Genomic DNA, 23061 nt, shown 5'->3' on the forward strand with positions numbered 1-23061 from the left:
TTTTTTTTTTCAACAAAATAACAACTGGCGAATTAGGTATAATAGAGAAATATACGAGCAATATAGCGAACCAACTCTAGCACAATACACTAAACTGCAGAGATTACGGTGGGCAGGGCACGTGGTCCGCATGCATGAGAATAGAATCCCCAGAAAATTGCTGAATGCAAGAATGCAGGGAAGGAGACCTGTTGGAAGACCTAAAAAGAGATGGGAAGACGAAGTTGATGAGGATGCCAGGAACTTCCTGGGAACGCGTTCATGGAAAAGAACAGCGGTAAATCGAAATGATTGGAGAAGTTTATTGAAGGAGGCCAAGGCTCGATTTGGGCTGTAGTGCCATTGGATGGATACTATACATATAAAGGTTCAAATTTAGATATGAGGCCATCTCATAATTTACTTTCTATGTTCTATGAATAATTTAAGTTCTATGTAAAAAAAACTTACCAGTAAGTGGGACCATCGATAAATCCTTAACAATATCACTATTATACGAACCAGGAGTGATCATTTCCAGTTTAATTTCAAAGGTCGAACTCAGAAAAGGGAACATCGATTCATACCCCATATAATGGTAAAGCGACGCATTTTCTATGATTATCAAATTGGTATTTACGAGCTTGTTGTACTTCTCCAGAGCACACCATCTACTAGGCAAGTAAGGGGCGTGGACGCCTATCTGGGAATACATGACGAGGTGTTGGAGATCGGACAAGAAGAGGGGTATTCTGTCGTCCAGTTCTACGTTCAAACTGGCGTTTTCTCCTAGCTCCCGAAGCCGGATTGTGGGGATGTTCTTTAGTTTTTGCTTTTTTTCCCGTAACATTCTCTTTAATTCGAGAAAGGCTTCACCTTCGAGTTTTGGTTTTACGCCTTCGCCTATGAGGGGAGGTGGCTCGGATGTTAGTGTTGGTTGGTCTCTGAAAAAAGTAAATATTTTGTGTAAATTATAACTAAAAATTATTACTAAAAAACGTGGCGTGGCTTTTGAGAAGTGAATACTTCTTATGGCGCATTATTACTATATTGGATTAATGATATTTTATGTCTGCTTATTACTGAATTGTTAATATTTTTTTATTGGTACCCCATTTTGCTTATTTAAAGTACGCCTCAGCGTGTTTAAATTCAACTTTCAAAAACGCGCGTGTTTTAAAGTTACCTTGGCAACATATCGCGCATACTATTTTATGATAGACCAGGGCGCATCTGTAAAAATATTAGTACATTTGGACGTTGAGAGGTGACTCAATTTTTTTTTGCAGAAATTGCTTGAAAATAAGTCAAATAATAATATTTGAGTTATCCTCCCTCTCAAAAGAGTCCGGAACATTGTTTAAATAATCAAAATGTCAAAAAATGAAGAAAAAAATTCGATTTATTTCTTCGTTTTTTGATTATAACTTTAAAAGTATACATTTCCGAGAAAAATCGTACTAACATAAAAGTTGCGTAATTAAATTTCCTACAATATAGAATTGGTTAAAATTTAAAAAAAATAGTCACCCTTGTTGCAAAATAGCAATAATTGCGAAAAAACCATACAAAAACAAGTATTCGCATTTTACGTATTTCAATCATTTATGCTGCACTTAGGACCTTCATATTTCACCCAGAAAAACTATGTGATACAGTAAAACAATACTGTAAATTTCATTAAGATCGGTTCAATAGATTTTGCATAATAAATTTTGCAATCCAGCTTTCGCAAAAAAAATTCATTTTTCAAAAGGTTACGGGACTGAAAATAAAGCAGATAGCAAGTTGAAATTTTTTTTTGCGTATAGAAGTGTACTGTACCTTTCATTTTCAATTTGCAAAATTAACATCGATTAACTACCACGGCGTCAGGAATTTTTTTAAATAAATATTAATTATTGGTGCTACGCGCAGGACAGCGGATAGTTTGCTCTGATTGGGCATTCCAATGACCTTAGATAATGATTAATACATTTTAATTTTTATTACATTTCGATATAAATAAATAATTTTTTTTCTTGCAAAATAAAAACACATACTCTATCCTTTGAAATAACACTTTTTTAGCAAAAACTTTCTTTGTTCATATATTTTAACTTAGAGAATAAAAGTTTATTATTTTTAAACATATGCAATTGTTTAAACAATATTTCATAAACAATAATAAAATAAGTTTGATTTTTGTGGAATTAAAATATTAAAATACAGCAAAATATAGAGTAAGAAAATAATATATTAGATAAAGATTGGAAGAAATTTTGGTGGAATTCAACTTGTGTGAATCGAACACGGCTGTCCTTCGCGTAGCACCAAAAATTAATGTTTATTTAAAAAATTTCCTGACGCCGTGGTAATTAATCGATTTTAATTTTGAAAATTGCAAATGAAAGGTACAGTACACTTCTATAAGCAAAGAAAATCAACTTGTTATCTGCTTTATTTTCAGTCCTGCAACATTAAAAAAAATGAATTTTTTTTGCGAAAGCTGGATTGCAAAATTTATTTTGCAAAATCTATTAAACCGATCTTAATGAAATTTACAGTGTCCTTTTTCTATATAATAAAGTTTTTCGGGGTAAAATATGAAGGTCCTAAGTGTAGCATAAATGGTTGAAAAACGTAAAATGCGAATACTTGTTTTTGTATGGTATTTTTCGCAATTATTGCTATTTTGCAACAAGGGTGACTATTTTTTAAATTTTTAACCAATTCTATATTGTAGGAAATTTAATTACGCAACTTTTATGTCAGTAAAACTTTTCTCAGAAATGAATAGTTTTAATGTTATAATCAAAAAACCAATAAAAAATCGAATTTTCCTTCATATTTTGACATTCTGATTATTTAAACAATGTTCCGGACCATTTTGAGTGTAAGGATAACTCAAATATTATTATTTGAGTTATTTTCAAGCAATTTCCGGAAAAAAATTTTAGTCACCTCTCAACGTCCATCTCAAAACAGATGCGCCCTGGACTATGATAACACCATACATTTAGGTTCTTTAAAATTTTAAAAATCTAATTTTTTCTTTAAAAATTATGTTTAACAAGGTAGGCGCAAAATCTTAGTCCAATGCTATTTAAATGGATTGATTCTTTCTAATCCTGAGAAAATATTACCTTATTACCGAGGACCGAAAGTTCCTGAAAACCTCTATAATGTTTATTTTAATAAGTTACAGAGGTGGAAAAAAAGAGAAAATTTAGTGTGATTTTAATTGCAAATATTTCATTTAAAAGAAACTTTTTTTATTCTAAGGGACTTTCGGCCCTCGGTAATAATTTAGTCTCTCATTCTGCGTTTAAATTTTTCAAAAATATTTATTAGTTTTTCCAGGATTCGAAAAAAATTAACACCATTTTTCATGGTGATAATTTCCTAATCAAACATTCGCTATCATTGTCATACAACGCACTCCGTCGAACAGAATGTGGTGACAAGACAGTGACAAACAAGGTTACTAAATATTTGACACTGACACGGCTTTAGAAATATTTTGAGTTGTTTATTAAATAATATTGATAGTGTATTTGATAAATAATAATTGATTTAAGACGTGAAAGTAATAAATGGTTATTTATTGTTTATTATTTATGGAAGATCCAAGCAGAAAATACACCAGGATATATTCTGTGATCGAAGTATTTTGTTGTTAAAGATCTTCAAAATTTATCTAAGCGTTCCATAGTAACAATATATTACTATTAAAAAAATCACTTTTACTCTCTTCTCGATTATTAGTTTTTATTGTATAGTATATAGATTATTGTAATCACTGAATACATAGTTGAAGAAAAAAATTATCACACTAATTAACTGAATTAATAATTTAAGCGATTATACAAGTAATGGTTATCCAAGAACATTCAAAAGTCATCTCTAAGTTAATCATGACAATGTCATTGTCAAGTACTGTTTACGTCTCCATACCAATGAGAATTTTACTACACATAATTTGCTGTGTAAAGAAAGAAAAAGTAGGGATAACCGTAAAATATTTGCGCTTACGCTCTTAAGAGAAGATACTATATTCATAGCTAATAGACAAAAAATTAAAGTGATAATTATGTGCCTTGAAAATGTGGTATTCAATAAAAGCACTTATATCCACGGCCTGCTTTGAGACCTATGTTCGGAAATATATATTAAATTGCCGGGAATTTCTTTGCAAAGAGGGTTTCCTTTGCTAAATAAAATTACCCTTATTTACTCAACTTAATTAATAGGGTAAGGTCAATGTGGACCATAGACTACGCAGCATAAGGGCTAGCGGCCGTTTCATCAGTATTTAGAGTAGAAATTATCATATAAAGCGGCGATACTTTTAACAGTATAACGCCATTTGTAAAAAGAAAGAGATAGACCGTTGCGTTTTCTTTGATATGTAGAACAGGGTGTTTAAATAATGGAAACTCGATTCAAATGACAATTTTGATGATAGTTACAGAAAGAATACTAAGATGAGAAGCATTTATGTTAATTATATGGACCTTGGGCCACAATTTAAAAAAATATGTATTACCTCCCTCATAGGACTTTTTAATTCAGTTATTCATGTCGAGTCGGACAACTTCTCTATTTCGGAAAATTTTCTTGAGTGGGGCGTTTCGTAAATATAGAGGTTTCTAAACTTTGGTGCATTCGACAACTGGAGTGTATCCTTACAAATTTGCCGGACAATATTAGGTAGTCTACCATACCATTAGGTGACCTACCTACCATATTAGCCTACCAGTAAATGGTAAGTATTTTTATCAAACAATCCTGCAAGAAAAATCATTATGACTCCATAGTGCGCATCATAAATAGATTCGAAAAGTTTTTCAGTTGCATTTTTCAATAGTTCGGCATTGATCCCACCTAGACCAGGAGATCTTCCATTTTTTAGTTGTTTAATTGCATTTTTAACTGCTACATTCTTTATGTTTATTTCTTCCCCTACAATTTGTATTTCCGTCTCTGTTGGTTGTGAGTATTCGGGCCTTTGTTCAGTCAATAAGTCCTTATAATATTGAACCCATTTATCTGTTGGTATTAATTGTAGTTTGTCGTTGCGTGTTTCGTTATTCTTGATCTTGTTCAGAAATTTCCATGATTCACTGCATTTTCGTCCTCCTATGTGTGCTTCGATTTCTTGGCAATTTCGATCCCAGGTCTCTCTCTTACTTTGAATGATTTTATGTCTTGATTCTCTTTTCTTTTCTCTATATCTGTTGTAGACTTCTTCATTTTTTGTGTTAAACCATTTTTGGTATAGTATCTTTTTTTCCTTGACTAGTCTCTCTGTCTCTGAATTCAAGAAAATTTTGTATTTGCAAATAGTGATCACACTGTATATTTTATGGCTATAAGTAAAAGATATTAAATTATTTAAAAATGATACTATATTATAAAAACTTTGACCTACCACTTAAATTTTTATTACCTTGGAAACATAATCCACAACCCTATAAATATTACCATTTTTCTCAATAAAAATGTAAATATTTCGAAAATTATTAACTTTAGGGCTACAAGACATTATACAAAATTTTTATATTTTAAAAAAATATATTCAAAAATCATTTAATATATAGGGTGTTCCATTTAAAAAAATACACATTTGGTTCATACCGTCGTTCTGACTCACCCAGTATAATCAAAAATAATTTTAAATTATATACGGTTTTGATATACATTAGTTTTGTTTAAAACATTTTTTGGTATATCCCATAGTTTAGCAGTAATCAAAGAAAACCAGAGGTTTGGCGCACCCTGTATACAGGGTGATTCATTAAGAATGTCCAATCTCTGTGTTGTAGATTCTAGACCTTAAAATATTACGATTTAACCCAAATCACTTATATAAAATGTGCCTCATTACTGAGTTACAGGGTGTTCTATTTAAAAATTTAATAACCATTTTTATCCAGTACTTTAAAACTATTTGACATATCCTTGTCATACTTTGCAGAAAGTGTAGTTGACGTACACCCTAGTAAATTATGATAAACAAACGTTTCTGGCTACTACCAGAGGCGTACGACAGGGACAGTGCATGGTTTACCCTTCCCAAATTCTACGCCACTGGCGAAATTACTATTTTAGCACAATATTTCGATTTTCCAATACTTTCTATGTAAATAATATACTCTTCATTCGTAACGTTAAGGTCATTAGTTTTCGAGATTTGAAGTTGAAAATGAAACTTTACAGTTATTTTGATTAATATATTGTGCCCCTTCATTTTTAACTTCAAATATCTCGAAAACTAATGATTTTATCGATACGAATGAAGAGTATATTATTTGCATAGAAAGTATTCCATTCATTTTCCCCTGTACGCCTCTGGTAATAGCCAGAAACGTTTATTTAACATAAATTAGTAAGGTATGCAGTACCTACACTTATTGGCAAGTATGATACGGCAATTTCAAATACTGTTAAAGTAATGGGTACAGTATTTTAAAAGTATTTGACATATCGTTATCATACTTAGCAGATAGTGTAGATACTGTACAACCTACTAAAATATATTAAATAAAACTTTCTGGCTAGTACCAGAGGCGTACGACAGGGGAAAGTGAATGGTTGACCCTTCCCACATTCTACGCCACTGGCGGAATTACTATTTTATTGCAATTTTTCGATTCTCCAATACTTTCTATTCAAATAATATACTCTTCATCCGTACCGATAAAATCATTAGTTTTCGAGATATTTAAAGTTAAAAATGAAGGAGCACAATACATTAATCAAAATAGCTATGCCGTTTCATTTTCAACTTCAAATATCTCTTAAACTAATGACTTTAACGTTACGAATGAAGAGTACATTACTTACATAGAAAGTATTGGAAAATCGAAATATTGTGCTAAAATAGCAATTTCGCCAGTGGCGTAGAATTTGGGAAGGGTCAACCATTCACTTTCCCCTGTCGTACGCCTCTGGTAGTAGCCAGAAAAGTTTATTTATTATAATTTAGTAGGGTGTACGGCAACTACACTTTCTGCAAAGTATGACAAGGATATGTCAAATAGTTTTAAAGCCCTGGGTAAAAATAGTTATTAAATTTTTAAATAAAACACCCTGTAACTCAGTAACGAGCCACATTTTATTTAAATGAATTGGGTTAAATCTTAATATTTTGAGGTCTAGAATATACATCTCAAAGATTGGACATTCTTAATGAATCACCCTGTATACGAAACGCCCCCGTCCCGAAAATTTTCCGTATTAGAAAAGTTATCCGACTTGACATGAATACCTTAATAAAAAAAGTCTTATGAAGAAGGTAATGATTTTTTTTAAGGGTGGACCCACGACCTTTCAATTTTATTATACATTTAATATATTTACTCCTACTTGAAAACTTATCGTGTCTAGTATCTACCTATTAAAAACTAATCTAAAAATATCGTTAACCAAAATCGCTATTTCCTAATCTAATTGCATTATTACTTCTAGGAAATATTTTGTTTATATTTCCTCTATCAACAGATTACGCTTGCAAGTGCTTTATGTTTTTATCTTACATAAAGGATTAGGCAATTTAAGCGCTTAGATGCAGCTTAAAGTCAATCAAACACATACTACATACTTGTAGATAATATACGAATGTCACAAGGCAAATAGTTTGAGAGTCATATTCTTTTTTTTTTTATTGAGTTTGTTTAAATTTCTCTTACGAAGTTTGAAAGATTCAGAAATGGAGATATAAGGAGAGAGTTGGAACAAGAACCGATAATGAGGAGGATCGAAAACAAACAATTCAGCTGGTTTGGCCACATAGAACGAATGGAACAAATGAGACTAACAAAGAAGATACATGAAGCCAAAATGGCAAACAAAAGAAAAGACGGAAGGCCGAAGAAGACATGGATGGACCAGATCCAGGATATAATAGATATGAATAATCTGGCTACCGATAGAAGCGCATGGAAGGAATGGATAAGAGACGGAACCCGACATCCGACGCCCTAAAGGGCACTAAGGATTATGAGAACGAATAAGTTTCAATTCTCAATGTTTAACTCTTGTCAAAAAGACGCGTAAAAGAAAAGTTTTAGACACACATAGTAACAAGGGGAGGGAGGAATATAAACGAAGTGTGAACAAAAATACAACGAAACAATAAAAACTTACAAAAAGGGGTCCACAAGGTCTGAAAGAAAATTACTATAACATCTCCAAAATATCAAATTAAAATCAGTAGTTTATACGAGATACGATACTGGGTGGAATGCATAAAACGTAGTACCTGCTAATGCTTCAAGTATGTACTACATTTTTGAAGATTTTACTACACTTACAAAGCACTAAATGCTTTGTAAATATAGTAAAACAGTTACAAAGCATTTGTAAGCGTAGTAATGCTTTGTAAGTGTAGTAAAATCTTCAAAAATCTACTATGGTTTATGCGTTTCACCCATTGTAGCTACAAAACAAATAACACTTAACAGCAAGTGAAAGATGCAAGAAACAACTAAGATAAGAAACATAAAAAGAGACTATTGGACACGTGTCATCAAAGACGTGGAAAACGACCTATGGCTGCGTACAGACTCTTTGGCTTTAAATTAGATATACACCCTATACATGGCAACACTGTCTCCCCGCTTCCCACCTAATGAACCTGATTCGCACCGATTCATTCAGTCATTCGTCATTCTACAGTAGGATGCAACTTATTCTTATAAGCAATGTTGCCGATTTTATCGTTTCCTTCAGTGGTCTATATCTAATCCAACACTAAACAGCCTGTATATGCAAAGCAAAGAAAACTCAGTCTATCAGCTCATCAAAGGTCAAGGAAAATATAACATCATTATAAGACCTACAGAAGTAGCAGCAGTGATGTCAAACGTACTATAATTACAGTATTTTTACGATAGTTACAACTTCATGTACTATAAAATTTCAAATTAAATATAGTACGTATTTTGTACTATAATTTCTACTGGCATCTTCAAAAACTCCACACATAACATTTGAATGCCTTAATCTGAAAAACGACTTCTAGCCAGAGATATGTCAAGAATAGATCTGGCTAGGGATATGCTAAACAATGCATCGGGGTGTAACGTCGATATCAAGTACGGTGGTCTAGCTATCTTTGTCTGTCGTGCGAGTGTGAGCGTATCTACCAAGAGGTGGGAGTAATGGAACGACACAAACACAGAGGCGACAGCCATCATATGTTAGAGAGAGAAAGCTAAGCGCCAGTAGAGAGAGATAGATAGACCACCGACCCGAACTGCTCCGCGTTACACTATTTTTCGGAGTTGGCCAAATCTATGTGTATAAGATCTTTGCTTCTAGCGCCCTCCAATATTTAATAGTCGAAATCGGTTAATAGTTACTACTGTTTGTAAGTGTAAATCTGTATTTCACATAGCAAAGGCGAATTTCAACCAAATAATGAATTTAGGGATCCCCCCATAGTATTATCGGGAATTCCCAGTTTATTATTTACCAATAGGGAAGAGGGAGAATCAAATCTCTAATAATGAACAGGGTTACCAGACCTAGGGAATTTTGAACCAGCTTAGGGAAAAAGGGAATTTTATTCAATTCTATGAAAAATCTAGGGAATTCTTAATATGTATTTTTAAGACGATTTTAAAAAATCAGTTGGATTTTATAAACTTTACAAAATTGCTTATCTACATGAAAATCGTATTATTGGGGAATTCGGGGAATCACAGCGATGCCTCAAAGTTAAGAAGTGAAGAGAATATGACAGATATCGATTCAGATCGATTTTTACGATTATTCCCCATTTGTTATAAATCCATAATTAATCAGGGTTTCTGGTTTCTGGGTTGTAAGATTAAATTATTGTCCATATATAAAATACACGAAGAGATTTCTCTGGGATTGGGTTCTACCATTACTATGATATAAACTATAAACAATGATGTTGAGGTAAAACTTTCAGATGCTAGAATCAATTTCTATAGTTGGACTATTATTATTTATATTTTAGTTGGACACAATATTTTATCACATTGTTGAGTCGAAAAAGAACGACTCTAATAAATAAATAGAAAATATAAAAATATTAGATAACCAAAAGGAATCCGGTCCTGAAATTTCAGGTAGTAAAGTCGAAATAGTTTGAGCTCCACAATTTTTATAGTTTTGAGAAGAAACATTGTAAATTTAAATTATAAACCGAAATATATAGAAGCAGTGTACAGTGGTCTGTTAATAGCTGTAAGTACAGTTTCCAAATTCGCAGTAGTTTGATTACAAACATTGTTTTTATGTACACACAAAGAACATTATTTATATTTCGTATTCATTAATTATTTAAAAACTAGTTTCAACTCTTGGCATTATCTTGCTAATTGCTAGATCGACTATTTACTTTTAAATAAACAGAGTCGGACCTACCCAAATTAAAATTATTGAAATGAAAGTTCAATTTAAATTTAAAAAAAGATAGATTAAATTTGACAAAATGGCAGGTGGTACTTCTGACTACAGGGGTCCATCAATTAATCCCGATCAGCAAAAAATTACTTATTCTACCATTACTAAGCAACAACCATTAACAAAATTCCCAACAAAAAACCAGGCCATAATTTTACCGGCAGTAGATGGAATAAGAACAGAAGAGTACACCATTGCAGTAGGAACTATAGTCCATCCAAAAAATGTACTGTTTTCATCCAAAATGTCAAACGGAAGAATATGCATCTACCTTTCAAGCATACAAGTCGTAGATGATTTTCTAAGTCAACATGGTGAAATTAAAATTGGAGAACATACAATCAAAGCACGTAAACTAATTACACCCGCTAATAGACTAGTTCTATCCCAAGTATGTCCATCTATACCCCATAACATAATCGAACAGTCTTTAATCAATCTTGGTTTTAAATTAATGTCTTCGATTTCGTTTCTTAGAGCTGGAATACAAGACCCGCAATACAGCCATGTTCTTAGTTTTCGAAGACAAGTTTACTTTGCACCTACAGACAATGTTACTGTACCCGACTCCGTCCTAATTGATTTTGAAAATATTTCTTACCGAATTTTTCTTTCCGATAAACTAACTTGTTACAAATGCCACCAAACTGGTCACGTTTCCTCGGACTGTACCTCAAATCATTCTTATCCACAAAATACTCAAAAGCCCCAAACGGAGGAAAATTTTCTTTCACAAATACCATCTACTAGCCCCGAACAAAATCAAATTACACATGTAAATGACGAATCTCGAGAAGAAATGGATGCTCAGGTCAGCACTGATACCGATAATAAAAATAAACGATCTCACTCGGAAGTGTCATCCCCAACTTGCTCCACTCCTACAGAAACTATACCAACAGAATTCACAAAACCAAAACCAGTGCAAATTAAAAAGAAGAAAAAAATTATCAAATTAGACAAACCCACTTCAGAAACTACCAATATTGAGTCATTATTACAACCAGTCCAACAATTTATCCAGGATGCATCACCACCATATGTACTAAATTACACCCAATTACTAGCATTCTTAGAAGACGTTCACGGTTCTTCCACCCCAGTAGAACTGGCCCTAGAATACACAAAGGATATAAACGGGTTGGGACATATGCTAACTGAAATATATCCCATGTTGAACGAAAGAGCAATTAAATCTAGAATTACAAGAATCAAGAAAAAACTACTTAGTAAAATAAATCAAGATTTTAGTATTCAGGATGACACCCCTGAAGATACTGACGCATCACAGGAAAATACTCCTTTCAACGATAAATAAATAAAAAAAAAAACAAACAAAAAGTTAACAAAATGGCTATTATTCAGTGGAACATTCAATCCGTATTCACACATATAGAAATGCTACAGCTTTTAATTAAAGAAACACATCCACAAGTTATCTGCTTACAAGAGACAAATTTCACAACAAATAAAAAATACTCATTAAAACAATATGAGGCCTACCATAAAATTAGAACAAACGCTGGTAAAGCTAGTGGCGGCGTATCCGTTTATGTTAATTCACATTTGGAATCAGAGGAAATCCCCATACAATCAGAATTAGAGGTTGTAGCAGTTAAAATAAAATCTTTAACACAATATTCTATATGTAATGTATATATTCCATCAGATACCGAAATCACTCCCAAACAACTCGAAATGTTAATAGAACAAATTCCAAAACCCAGAATAATAGTAGGAGACTTTAATGCACATAGTACAACATGGGGATGTCTATCTACAGATAAAAGAGGTGATACTATAGAAAGATTTTTAAGCTTAACCGACTTTGTCTTGCTTAACACTATATAATCAAAATTTGCAGTATGTAGAAGAACATCGATTTTTGGGAATGATATTAGATACAAAACTCACTTGGAATACCCACATTCAACAACTTAAAAAATCTTGCATGCAAAATATGAACATTCTCAAAGTATTAGCCAATCAAAATTGGGGATCTGATACCACACAATTATTAAATATATATAAAACACAGATTCGTAGCAAGCTAGATTATGGATCAATAGTCTACAGTTCAGCTAAAGATAGTTTATTAAAGCAATTGGACATCATACAAAATACCGCATTAAGGCTTGCACTTGGAGCCTACAGGACCAGTCCAGTAGAGAGTCTGTATGTAGAAGCTGAAGAACCTCCTCTTTCAATTAGAAGACACAGGTTAAGCCTACAATATGCAGCGAAAATTGGAGCAAACTGTAATAACCCTGCTTACTCCTACACATTTTCTAACAATTTTCATTTAATTTTTGAACAAAAACCCTTTCTTTCTGCATCATTTAGTAAAAGAATTACAGGTTTCAATTTTCCGAAAGTTATTTCCAATGAAATAAACTACCCTCCTCCTTGGACCATAAAACTCCCCAAATGTAATACCAATCTTCTACTGTATCCTAAATCTGATACTTCATCACATATAATTCTACAACGGTTTCAAGAGATTAAAGACAAGTATAAAAGATATTACCAAATATATACAGATGCGTCAAAAACTTCTGAAATGGAAACGGTAGGCGCAGCTTTCGTTGACGAAACAACTAAACATCAGTTCCAGCTACCTAAGGAGTACTCCATATATTCCGCCGAATTATATGCCATATCTAAAGCCCTACAACATATATCAAACCAGCCCAAATTGGAAGCAGTCATTTTCACAGATTCTTTAAGCGCAGTACAAGGAATATTAAGGGTTTACCCAAACCACCCAATACTATGTCAAATTAAAATTGATCTAGAAGAACTTTACAGTAGGAATAAACGGGTAGAATTTGTTTGGATTCCATCTCATGTAGACATAATAGGTAATGAAAAAGCTGATCGGGAAGCTAAAGAAGCCTGCTATACGAATAGACCAGATAAAGAGCTCCTAGAAATTCCTCATTCCGACATTAAAATCACCATCAAAGAATTTTCAATGAGAATATGGCTCGAAAGATGGAAAAAACTTGACGACAACAAACTACAACGCATCAACCCAAATTTGTCACCAATAGGGATAATGCCACAAAAACGACGAGACCAAGTCATACAACACCGCTTGAGAATAGGACATACCAGATTAACCCACCAGTACCTAATGAAGAAAGAACAACAAAAACTGTGCTATGTTTGTGATATTCCTCTAACAATCGAACACATTATTGTTAGTTGCCCACTCTATCATCTGGAACGACTTCAAAGTGATTTACCAAGTGATCTGAAAAGTGCTCTGAACTATAGTAAATGTGATAAAGTGACTAAGTTTCTAAAACTAACTAAATTGTACAATCTAATATAAAAATAAGCTTAAGTTCTCAATTCTAATTAGTTGTTATAAGCAAACATCTGATTTTATGTACAATTCTTCCCCGCCAATAACCTTTCATGGTTGACGCGGTTTACTTAATAAAAAAAAAAAAAAGATAACCAAAAATGTTCTATTTTTTATTTGGTGTGTCGCTTGTCAATAATAATCGATTCAAATCGATCAGCATTTCGATCATTTTTAATTTCGACCATTTCGAATATTGTTCAGTTTGGGAGTACAATGCTAGAAGTGTACAATATTTTCAATACAATGCTTAGGATTGTCCAATTTCGGGTTTCGCTTGTAACATATACACAAAAATACTAGGTCTACTCGCGGAGCACATCCTGAACGTACCCAGAGGGAGAACGCCTGCGCATTAGCTGTTCAGAGGGAAAATTCGACCTATCCGACGCCCAGTTTGTAATGCGCATGCGTTCCACCTCTGGATAAGTTCAAGATGTGCTCCACGAATAGACCTATTGAAAATATATAGGGAAGTCTAGGGCAATAATTGTGTATAATAATAAATAATTGAATAATAAATTTCTTAAATCTTGTACAATATTTTTTTCCAATGTACTATAATAATCTCCCTGCTCCTACTATAATAGCTTCCAATGGAGTTGGCAACACTGAGTAGCAGTCTACCTGTTTTATAATCTTTAATACATATTATTAAATATAAATATTTTACCTTTGGACTTCCTTGCTATTAAAATCTTTAGATATAAACACTTACTAAGCACTAGATATGAGAAAGGAACACAATAATTATTGTCAACTTATGCTAACATTTAAATAATGAAATGAGACAGTAAAATATTTATAAAACAAAAAAGGTATTTGAATTTGTGTGATTCACACATTATTATGACTACTAAATTGTCTGACTAGCAAAATATTCTCTTATTCTGGAGTTATTAATATCTTATTCAAAACAACATACTATGTATCTTACATACTTGCATTATGTACTTATAATGCATTATAGTTGAATTAAAAATTACGCGTTTTTTAATGCATGTTTATCTTTTTCTTTGATTTTTGCGTTGCAATGCATTTTTGTAATGTTTATATCTGCTATAATATAAAATGGTTTATCAGATATTGTGTGCTTGAATCAAGTATTACAAAATAAATAAAAGATAACTGATTAAATAATAAATATCCATGGCGGTGCAAGGAAGCAAAATTTATAGAATAATTTCAAAAATAAATAAAAAAGATTATAAAATAAAAGATCTAATTCTTATATTAAGTACCCTAAAGTTGGCAATTACAGGATTGGTCCAAGACAATGAAAAACCGTCATGTAACGACCACCGTCCTGAGCAGTAAACAAAAAAACCCATGGAATATATTATTCTATAGTAACGTGATCGTTACTATTGGGACCGTGCAAGTTCGGCAAAGCAACACCTATTTCTACGCTCTGTACTTTTAGTCGCACTTTTAATTATATTGGCCAATTATATTAGTCCTGGTTACTGGATAATTGTCAAGGCCATAGTCCAAAAAAATAATAAGAAGAAAAAATAAGATTCAGGTTATGTTATTAAAACGTAAACAATTGTATGTAGTAAATAAAATTAGTTATTAAAATGCAGTACTGCAAGCAAAATACAATTAATTAAATTTACCTTTATATAATAATTGCATATCATATCAATATTGTTGAGCAACATATAATTTTTCTTCTTCATTGACAGTAGATATGAAATGTACGTCAATTTGACAATTTCAATTGACAATATGAATTATTTAAGAAAGTTGCAATATTTCTCCGCTATTCGCGCACGATCGTTTCTCAATTCCCTTCCAAGTACTTGCACACCGCGAATAAAATGTACTATACATTGTTACTATAATGTTACTATAAAATGGTTTTTCATTGTGTTGGAACAAACTTATTATTAGCCAGTTGTTCATGGTCTTCAGCTAATTGGAATAGTTGTTTGGCACTGTGTACACAGTTTCGTCAATCTGCATCACTGTCCAGGGTATTAGGAGTATTCTTTTATGTAACATAAGCTCCTTGTGTTACATCTCAAAAGCCTCTAGTTGATTGATCTTATCAGCCTTCAGAATCTGTCTCTGTGTCATGTAACTACACACCTCTGTGCCATGTAAATACAGCATTTGGTCATTCTTTCACATAATTTTAGGTTTAAGTTGTGGTTACAAAAGAATGATTCCATTTTTAGAAATGTGTGAGCTGCTTCAATGCTGCATTTGGTCTCTTTACTTGGGTCTAGTTGGTTTACATAATATATGCAATGTAGCTTCCTAGATATATAAAATGAGTACATGTCTCGATGTGTTGTAGGGAAGCATGTCATGTTCAGACAATAGAATAACTCTTGAAGAACCTGGAGACTATCTTATAAGATAACAGTGTCTTTGATGAATCTAGGATTATTAATTATTTCACCAATTGATTTTCACTCCAAAGTCTTCATCTTGCCAAGCCTATTTGAAAATTATATCCGAGTAGATATTAAATAACAGTGGGGATAGAATGTATCCCTGTCTGATGTTCCTTTGAATGTAACATTTGCTGGTTAACCTCCCATCGACTTGTATGACTTGTCACAAGTTTTATATGATAGGTACATGGGTCTCTATCATCAATGCCTTTGGTTCTTAATATGTTCAAAAGCATTCAATGCTGTGCCCAATCACTCACACAACACACTCATCAACAGTAGCGAATCTGACCTGAAAGTGAATGACTCACTTGTTTGCCAGCTGAGGGCTCCACTGCCTTCAAAAAGTGACTATCATGTGGTCATTACCTTAATAATCAAAGACCTCTTCCAAAAGTAAATTGAGGTAATTCAAATTTCTTTATAAAAGTTGTCTGCATAATAGCCTGATCTATACTAAATTTACAATCAAGATGCAGTAGAAATAAACAAACCAAGACACATTAAATGCTACTAGGAGCACTCCCAAATCATAATTTACAATGTATATACATTGTAAATTCCAAATCATGATTTCCAAAGTTTATACATTGGAAATTATGATTCGAGGTGCTCCTAGTAGCATTTAAAGTGTCTTGGTTTGTTTATTTCTACTGCATCTTGATTGTAAATTTAGTATAAGTAGTAACATCTACAAATTTTGTATGCCATATGTATATTTGTATTTTTTATCGAACAATGTGATCCCATTCACCTAGAATACTGCTAGAGATGCTGTCAAAGAAGACTTCTCAACACTGAATGTCCATAAAATGTCACAATCTACACCTACTAGGAACAGAACAGATCTTCGGCATGCCCCACTGAAAATTTTTCTAGATAAGCTAAGTGTATGCAAAAATAATAACATGCTGGAGCCCACAAACAGTAGGCACTTTAAGAAATACTTTAATAATATACACAAAACAACACATTTTAATATTGACACAAAATAGTGACAAGGGTTCACTATGGGACATAATTTGATCCATAATTTGTTTGATTAAAGTTTGAGATAATTTGGTACATTTGCTGGAGTTGAGTTACACAGCTATAACACTAAAATCAGTAGGTATTTTCTACAAAATCTTATAGAGCAATCAATATAAGACTCCTATTACAGAATTTGATCTTGAATTAACATCTTGGCTGCACCTAGAAATATTTATAAACTTGCATTGAGTACATTAGGAGGTGTATATAATATATATTAACATCTTGGCGCAGCCAAGATGTTAATTCAAGATCAAATTCTGTAATAGGAGTCTTATATTGATTGCTCTATAAGATTTTATAGAAAATACCTACTGATTTTAGTGTTATAGCTGTGTAACTCAATTCCAGCGAATGTACCAAATTATCTCAAACTTTAATCAAACAAATAGCATAACATCAGTACATCATTTTGAAAGAAAAAGGCAAAGGATTAGTAGTTTATTTTACGTTTGGTCCTATTGGTTGGAAACTAGAGGCTATCAATGGTTCCTTCAGTAATTCAAGTCGAATGAATGAAGACATGCCATTTTAACCTTAATTATACCTAATCCTCTTCAAGGTGAGGTATCTCGCTTTATTTTGTGGGAGTGTAGGAGGGGACTTGTAAGAGTAATGCATAGTGAAAAAGCAAATACCACTGGTGGAGCAGGGGGCTCAGGTGGTTAAATTAAGTTAGCTTAGAAGCTAGATGAGTGTAAGGTGAAGAATCCCTGTTGGAAACTAGAGGAACTTCAGTAATTCAAGTAAATTTATTAACACCTTGCCTGCGAGGACAAATAGACCTCTTATTACACTAACGGTTGGCTGCCACTAACCAACAAGCAATGGGTACCTCAGATGTTACCAGCATATTTTAAAAACGGCTCTAATTCAGCGTTTATGGGATGCAGCTTATATTAATTCAAGTCAATTTATTAATCTATTAACACATTGCTTCTGGGTGTATGATCCTAAGACTTATACTCATGACTGACAAAAAAATGCATATTTAAAATGTGTATAATCAATGGCATACATGCGAGCCGTCCGCACATTGGTCAAGACATCACGTAGCTCACATGTATGCCATCCGCACGGAATGTGTTATTATATTATTACTACATTTCTACAAAAGATGAAGGCCAAAGGATGAGTACTAGAAGTCAGAAGTGATAGGTACCACTTTATTTGACGCCTGGGTTTATCAGTTGGAAACTAGAGGAACTTCAGTAATTCAAGTCAATTTATTAACACCTTGGCTGCGTTATGAGACAAATAGACCTGGTAGTACACTAACGGTTGGCTGTGTCGACTGTAACGCACAGTGTGCAAAGGTTCACTACTGGATATATCATCGGTATACTGCGAAAACAAGATAAATGACAAATTCTAAAATATTGAGTTAAGTATACCAAAATTCTCAGCTTTTTACGCTCTACATACAGGTAAAATCCAATAAATGATACGACTTACCATTCAGCAGATAATTTGTGTAATAAACAAATAAGTTACACCTAACCAACGTTTCATTTTCAAATAAAACAATATATCACTACTTACTTCCATAAAATCAAAGTTCTGTTGCATGTAAAACCAACTAAACGTACATATATATTTGCCGGACAACAATATATTTCTACTGCTGTATATCTACCATATTCAGTAAAAAGGTGATAAGTGTCTTTAATACAGTGTGATTTATTATGATTTACAGGTAAAACCAGGTAAGTGATCGCACTTCGATCTTAAATTTAGGTTTAATCAGCTAGTTCCCTTAAGAGGAAACAGTAGCGATCAACAGGTAGCAACAAACGCTTTCCAAGATTGCGGCTCTAATTTTGAATATTTTGTCGAGATATTTGGCACACATATTCGTAATATAATAAAGAATGGTGGTACAGAGCCCAATTTCAGAAATATGTTGGTATGTGGAAATTACTCTACAACGAAATAAAATATTGAAAAAAGGAGCCTGTACCGCCATTAAGAAAGACAAAAAAATACACTTTCTTCAGATAAACTTTTTTATCCCATGCCTCGATTTTGTGTAATATTGGAACTACTAAAAATCGATTTTTTTATAACAAGAAATTGAACGTCACTGACATGGCAACATTTCGCGCCTATCTGTATAAAAATTATTGTTTTTGATAGTATAAACATCACTGTTAGTGTGGCGAATTATTCACGCACTGTTGCCTCACTTTTGAAAGTTTGCAGAACTTTCGCAATATTGGACCGCGTTTGTTGCCACCTGTTGATCGCTACTGTATCACCTTAACTATTTCAAACTAATGATAGAACATTATTTCTGATATATGCATCTTTCACTAGCATATCGAATATCAAACACAACTGGTACGGTTAATTCAAAATAAAGCACTAAACATTAAAAACGTTTTTTCTCGATTTCAGTATCTTGACATTTATCTGGTTTTCGTAGTATACCGACGATATATGCCTTGTAATGCACTCAACATAAGTTTATAACAATCTAAAAGAGTCAACTTACTCGTCACTATCTTCAGTTTTCAATCGCTTGGGGCTCGGCTCCCTAACTGGAGGCACACTAAGATTTTCATCAACATTTAGATGTTTCTTTTTCTGGTTTCGATCATATTCATTTAATTTAACAATATCTATTAACGCCGCCATTTTTTTCTTTTTATTTTCCAAACGAAATTTCCTTTTCGAAGAGCCTGTCATACTTTTGCCATACCAGTAACTGAAAAAACAAAATTGTCAAAATGAGTGAAACAATTTCTAAATCTTGACATCAGGTATTACCTCACTGTAAAGAAAATTAGATATTTGTTTAAAACTGCAACCGATACATTTAATAGAATTTTTAAAAAATTTACTAGCATACTCTTGTTTTGAAGATTAATTTATGGTGACAGGAACCAAATAGGTTAGAAAAAAAACGAGAAAACTGTCTTTACCTGATTCATGGCAAGTCTGACATCTATTTAACAACACGTAATTATTGATTTTTTACACATGCACTATTATAATTATTAGTCGTAATAATTCAAGAGGTCTCAAGCTTGAATGTGAATTTAATTTAATTTTTAATTCACGTTCTTTATACACATTGCACATGGAAAAAAAAGTAGATGATAAATTCAGATAAATTAAGAAAACGTAGACATTTCAATGTTGTCTTTACAGTGTTGCCGGTATGCCGATGAAATGTCAATTGCAATTTTAAAAACTTTTTTTAAAGGAAGCATAACAATAATGTTGATTTAAATTGTTTATAATATTAAGAAACATAATAAATATAAAAATTTAAGATAAGGTAATTATTAAACATACTTGTGCAAAAAAATAAGTTTTTAAGAACCAGTGCTGAATAGCTCGAGAAGACCATGCTCTTATTTTGACATTTATAGTCCAGTCACTCAGTCTACGTACTTCAGAATTTTGTCGGACTGAACTGGTTCACTTGAAATTTGGTGAATTGATGGGAAGGTTAGGTCTAGATACCGCGTATGAAAAAAAAGTTGATTAATAGCAAGCTGAAAATTTGTTAATAGCTTAAGGGTGTCTAGTCGGACAAACTTTGATATATGGGAACACTGGAACAGGGGAAGTTTTAATTGTGGAACAGGTTAAAAATTTGGAACGGTCAGACCACGAAAACGGCACATGTGTTTTGTCCGACAGAACAGACTTAAACTCTTCGAACAGAGATTAAACTCACATGCAAAAATCAGGCTGCTATTTATCACCAAACGGGCGTTTTAATGAGTGGAACATGTGGAATATGTCAAGTGACAGGATTTATGACTGGTGATAAATAGCAGTCTGATTTTTGCATGAGAGTTTAATCTCTGTTCGGAGAGTTTAAGTCTGTTCTGTCGGACAAAATAAATGTGCCGTTTTCGTGGTGTGACCGTTCCAAATTTTTAACCTGTTCCACAATTAAAACTGCCCCTGTTCCAGTGTTCCCATATATCAAAGTTTATCCGACTAGACACCCTTAAACGCATTTTGTCAAGATATTTGGCACACATATTCGTAATATAATAAAGAATGGCGGTACAGAGCCCAATTTGAGAAATATGTTAGTATGTGGAAATTACTCAATAACTAAATAAAATATTGCAATAAGGAGCCTGCACCGCCAGTAAGAAGAACAAAAAAATAAACTTTCTTTAAATAAACTTTTTTATCCCATGCCTAGATTTTGTGTCATATTGGACCTAGTAAAATTTTCTATCTCTAACAAGAAATCGAACATATTATAACTAAATAACTGATTAGTTAACATAGAGAAAGTGTCACTGTCATTTTGACAAACCTGCGTCAGATTTCTGTTCTGTTATCTGCATAGGGATTACGAACCATTGAGATATTAAGCGTAAAAAAGCGTAACGCGGAAACAGTCGATCGGTGGTCTATCTATCTCTTTTAACCAAACGATCCCACGCATGTGACTGACAAAGATGGCTAGACCACTCAATCATATGTCGACGTTACACCCCGATGCATTGAGTGGCATATCCCTAGTCAAGATTATCCTTAACATGTCTCTGTTGCGAACACTCGATACGAATCGTATCCGCCATGTTTTACCGTAGCGCTGTAGAGTGTTCGTAATCCCTATGCAGATAACAGAACAGAAATCTGACGCAGGTTTGTCAAAATGACAGTGACACTTTCTCTATGTTGACTAATCAGTTATTTAGTTATGATTTATGTTCGATTTTTTGTTAGAGATAAAAAAATTTTACTAGTTCCAATATGACACAAAATCTAGGCATGAGATAAAAAGTTTATTTGAAGAAAGTTTATTTTTTTGTTGTTCTAATGGGGGCACAAGCTCCTTTTTGCAATATTTTATTTAGTTATAGAGTAATTTCCACATACTAACATATTTCTGAAATTGGGCTGTGTACCGCCATTCTTTATTATATTACGAATATGTGTGCCAAATATCTCGACAAAATATTCAAAATTACAGCCGCGATCTTGGAACGCGTTTGTTCCTACCTGTTGATCGCTACTGTTTCCTCTTAATACCTACTCGTAATAAAAGTTACACCAAAAAATTGCCACCCTTTCTTGGAGGAGACAATTTTTTGCTCAAAATAATAAAAATAGAGTTATTTGAGACGTCAAAGAACTGTATGTGGAGCTTGAAGAAAATGCGAAAGAAATAAAGTTAGCCGTCAACATAGATAAAACTAAAGACCTAATACGGGCAACGAAATAACGAAACTTAAAGAATTTGACAATAGACGACGCTAATATTGAAGTAGAAAACAACTCACCACAACTCACATACCCACCTGGATGTACATATGACTGAGGGTGAGGGTGTACAGAGTACAAATGACTGAGGACGCCAGCGAGGCGGAGGAAATACGAAAACGGATAATGTTTAGCAGGAAGGCTTAGCGCGTAACTAGAAGGCCGCGTCCCACCATCAAATAATTTGATCAAACTGGTTTGAGCAAACTGAAAGTGACAGTTAGTGACGTCACATCCTAAGTGTTCATTGTGGATAATAATGAAAAATTTTAATTTTAAATAAAGTACAAACAAGTTAGACAACTCAATGCAAAAAATTTGATCAAACTAGACTGAGTGAGAGCACATATTTTTAGAATTTCAAAAAAACTGCAATTGTGACGTCACTTTGACGTACTTCCGAAGTTTGCTCAAGCTGTTTGATCAAATTATTTGATGGTGAGACGCGGCCTTGATGGGACGTCGACCAGTAGGAAGACCAAGGAAGAGGTGGGATGTTGTGCTTCTTTCTTGTAGCTTCATATATTTTGCACTGAGTTAACGTATGCTTCACGGAGAGTGTTGTTTGGAAAGTTCCGCATATTGGTGGAACAGTTCGCGTAATAGTAGGGG

General features: G+C 33.1%; 1 protein-coding gene across 2 annotated transcripts in view; it reads right to left on the minus strand.

The window, feature by feature from the left end:
• The window catches only part of LOC114329742 (RNA exonuclease 5), a 34418-nt gene extending 14049 nt beyond the window's left edge, over nt 1-20369 (minus strand). Inside the window, exons 1-3 of one of the 2 annotated variants that reach the window (XM_028278948.2) lie at nt 20133-20369; nt 19703-19915; nt 451-923 (exon numbers count right to left, since the gene is read on the minus strand). In XM_028278948.2, coding sequence (XP_028134749.2) covers nt 451-923; nt 19703-19896 — 667 coding nt within the window. In that variant the 5' untranslated portion in view covers nt 19897-19915; nt 20133-20369. Of the gene's footprint in view, nt 1-450; nt 924-19702; nt 19916-19977 lie in introns of both variants that reach the window. The other variant, XM_028278940.2, reaches the window with a different exon arrangement.
• Between the last annotated feature and the right edge of the window lie 2692 nt (nt 20370-23061).

The sequence above is a fragment of the Diabrotica virgifera genome, chromosome 5 (assembly GCF_917563875.1).
Source record: "Diabrotica virgifera virgifera chromosome 5, PGI_DIABVI_V3a".
NCBI lineage: Eukaryota > Metazoa > Arthropoda > Insecta > Coleoptera > Chrysomelidae > Diabrotica > Diabrotica virgifera.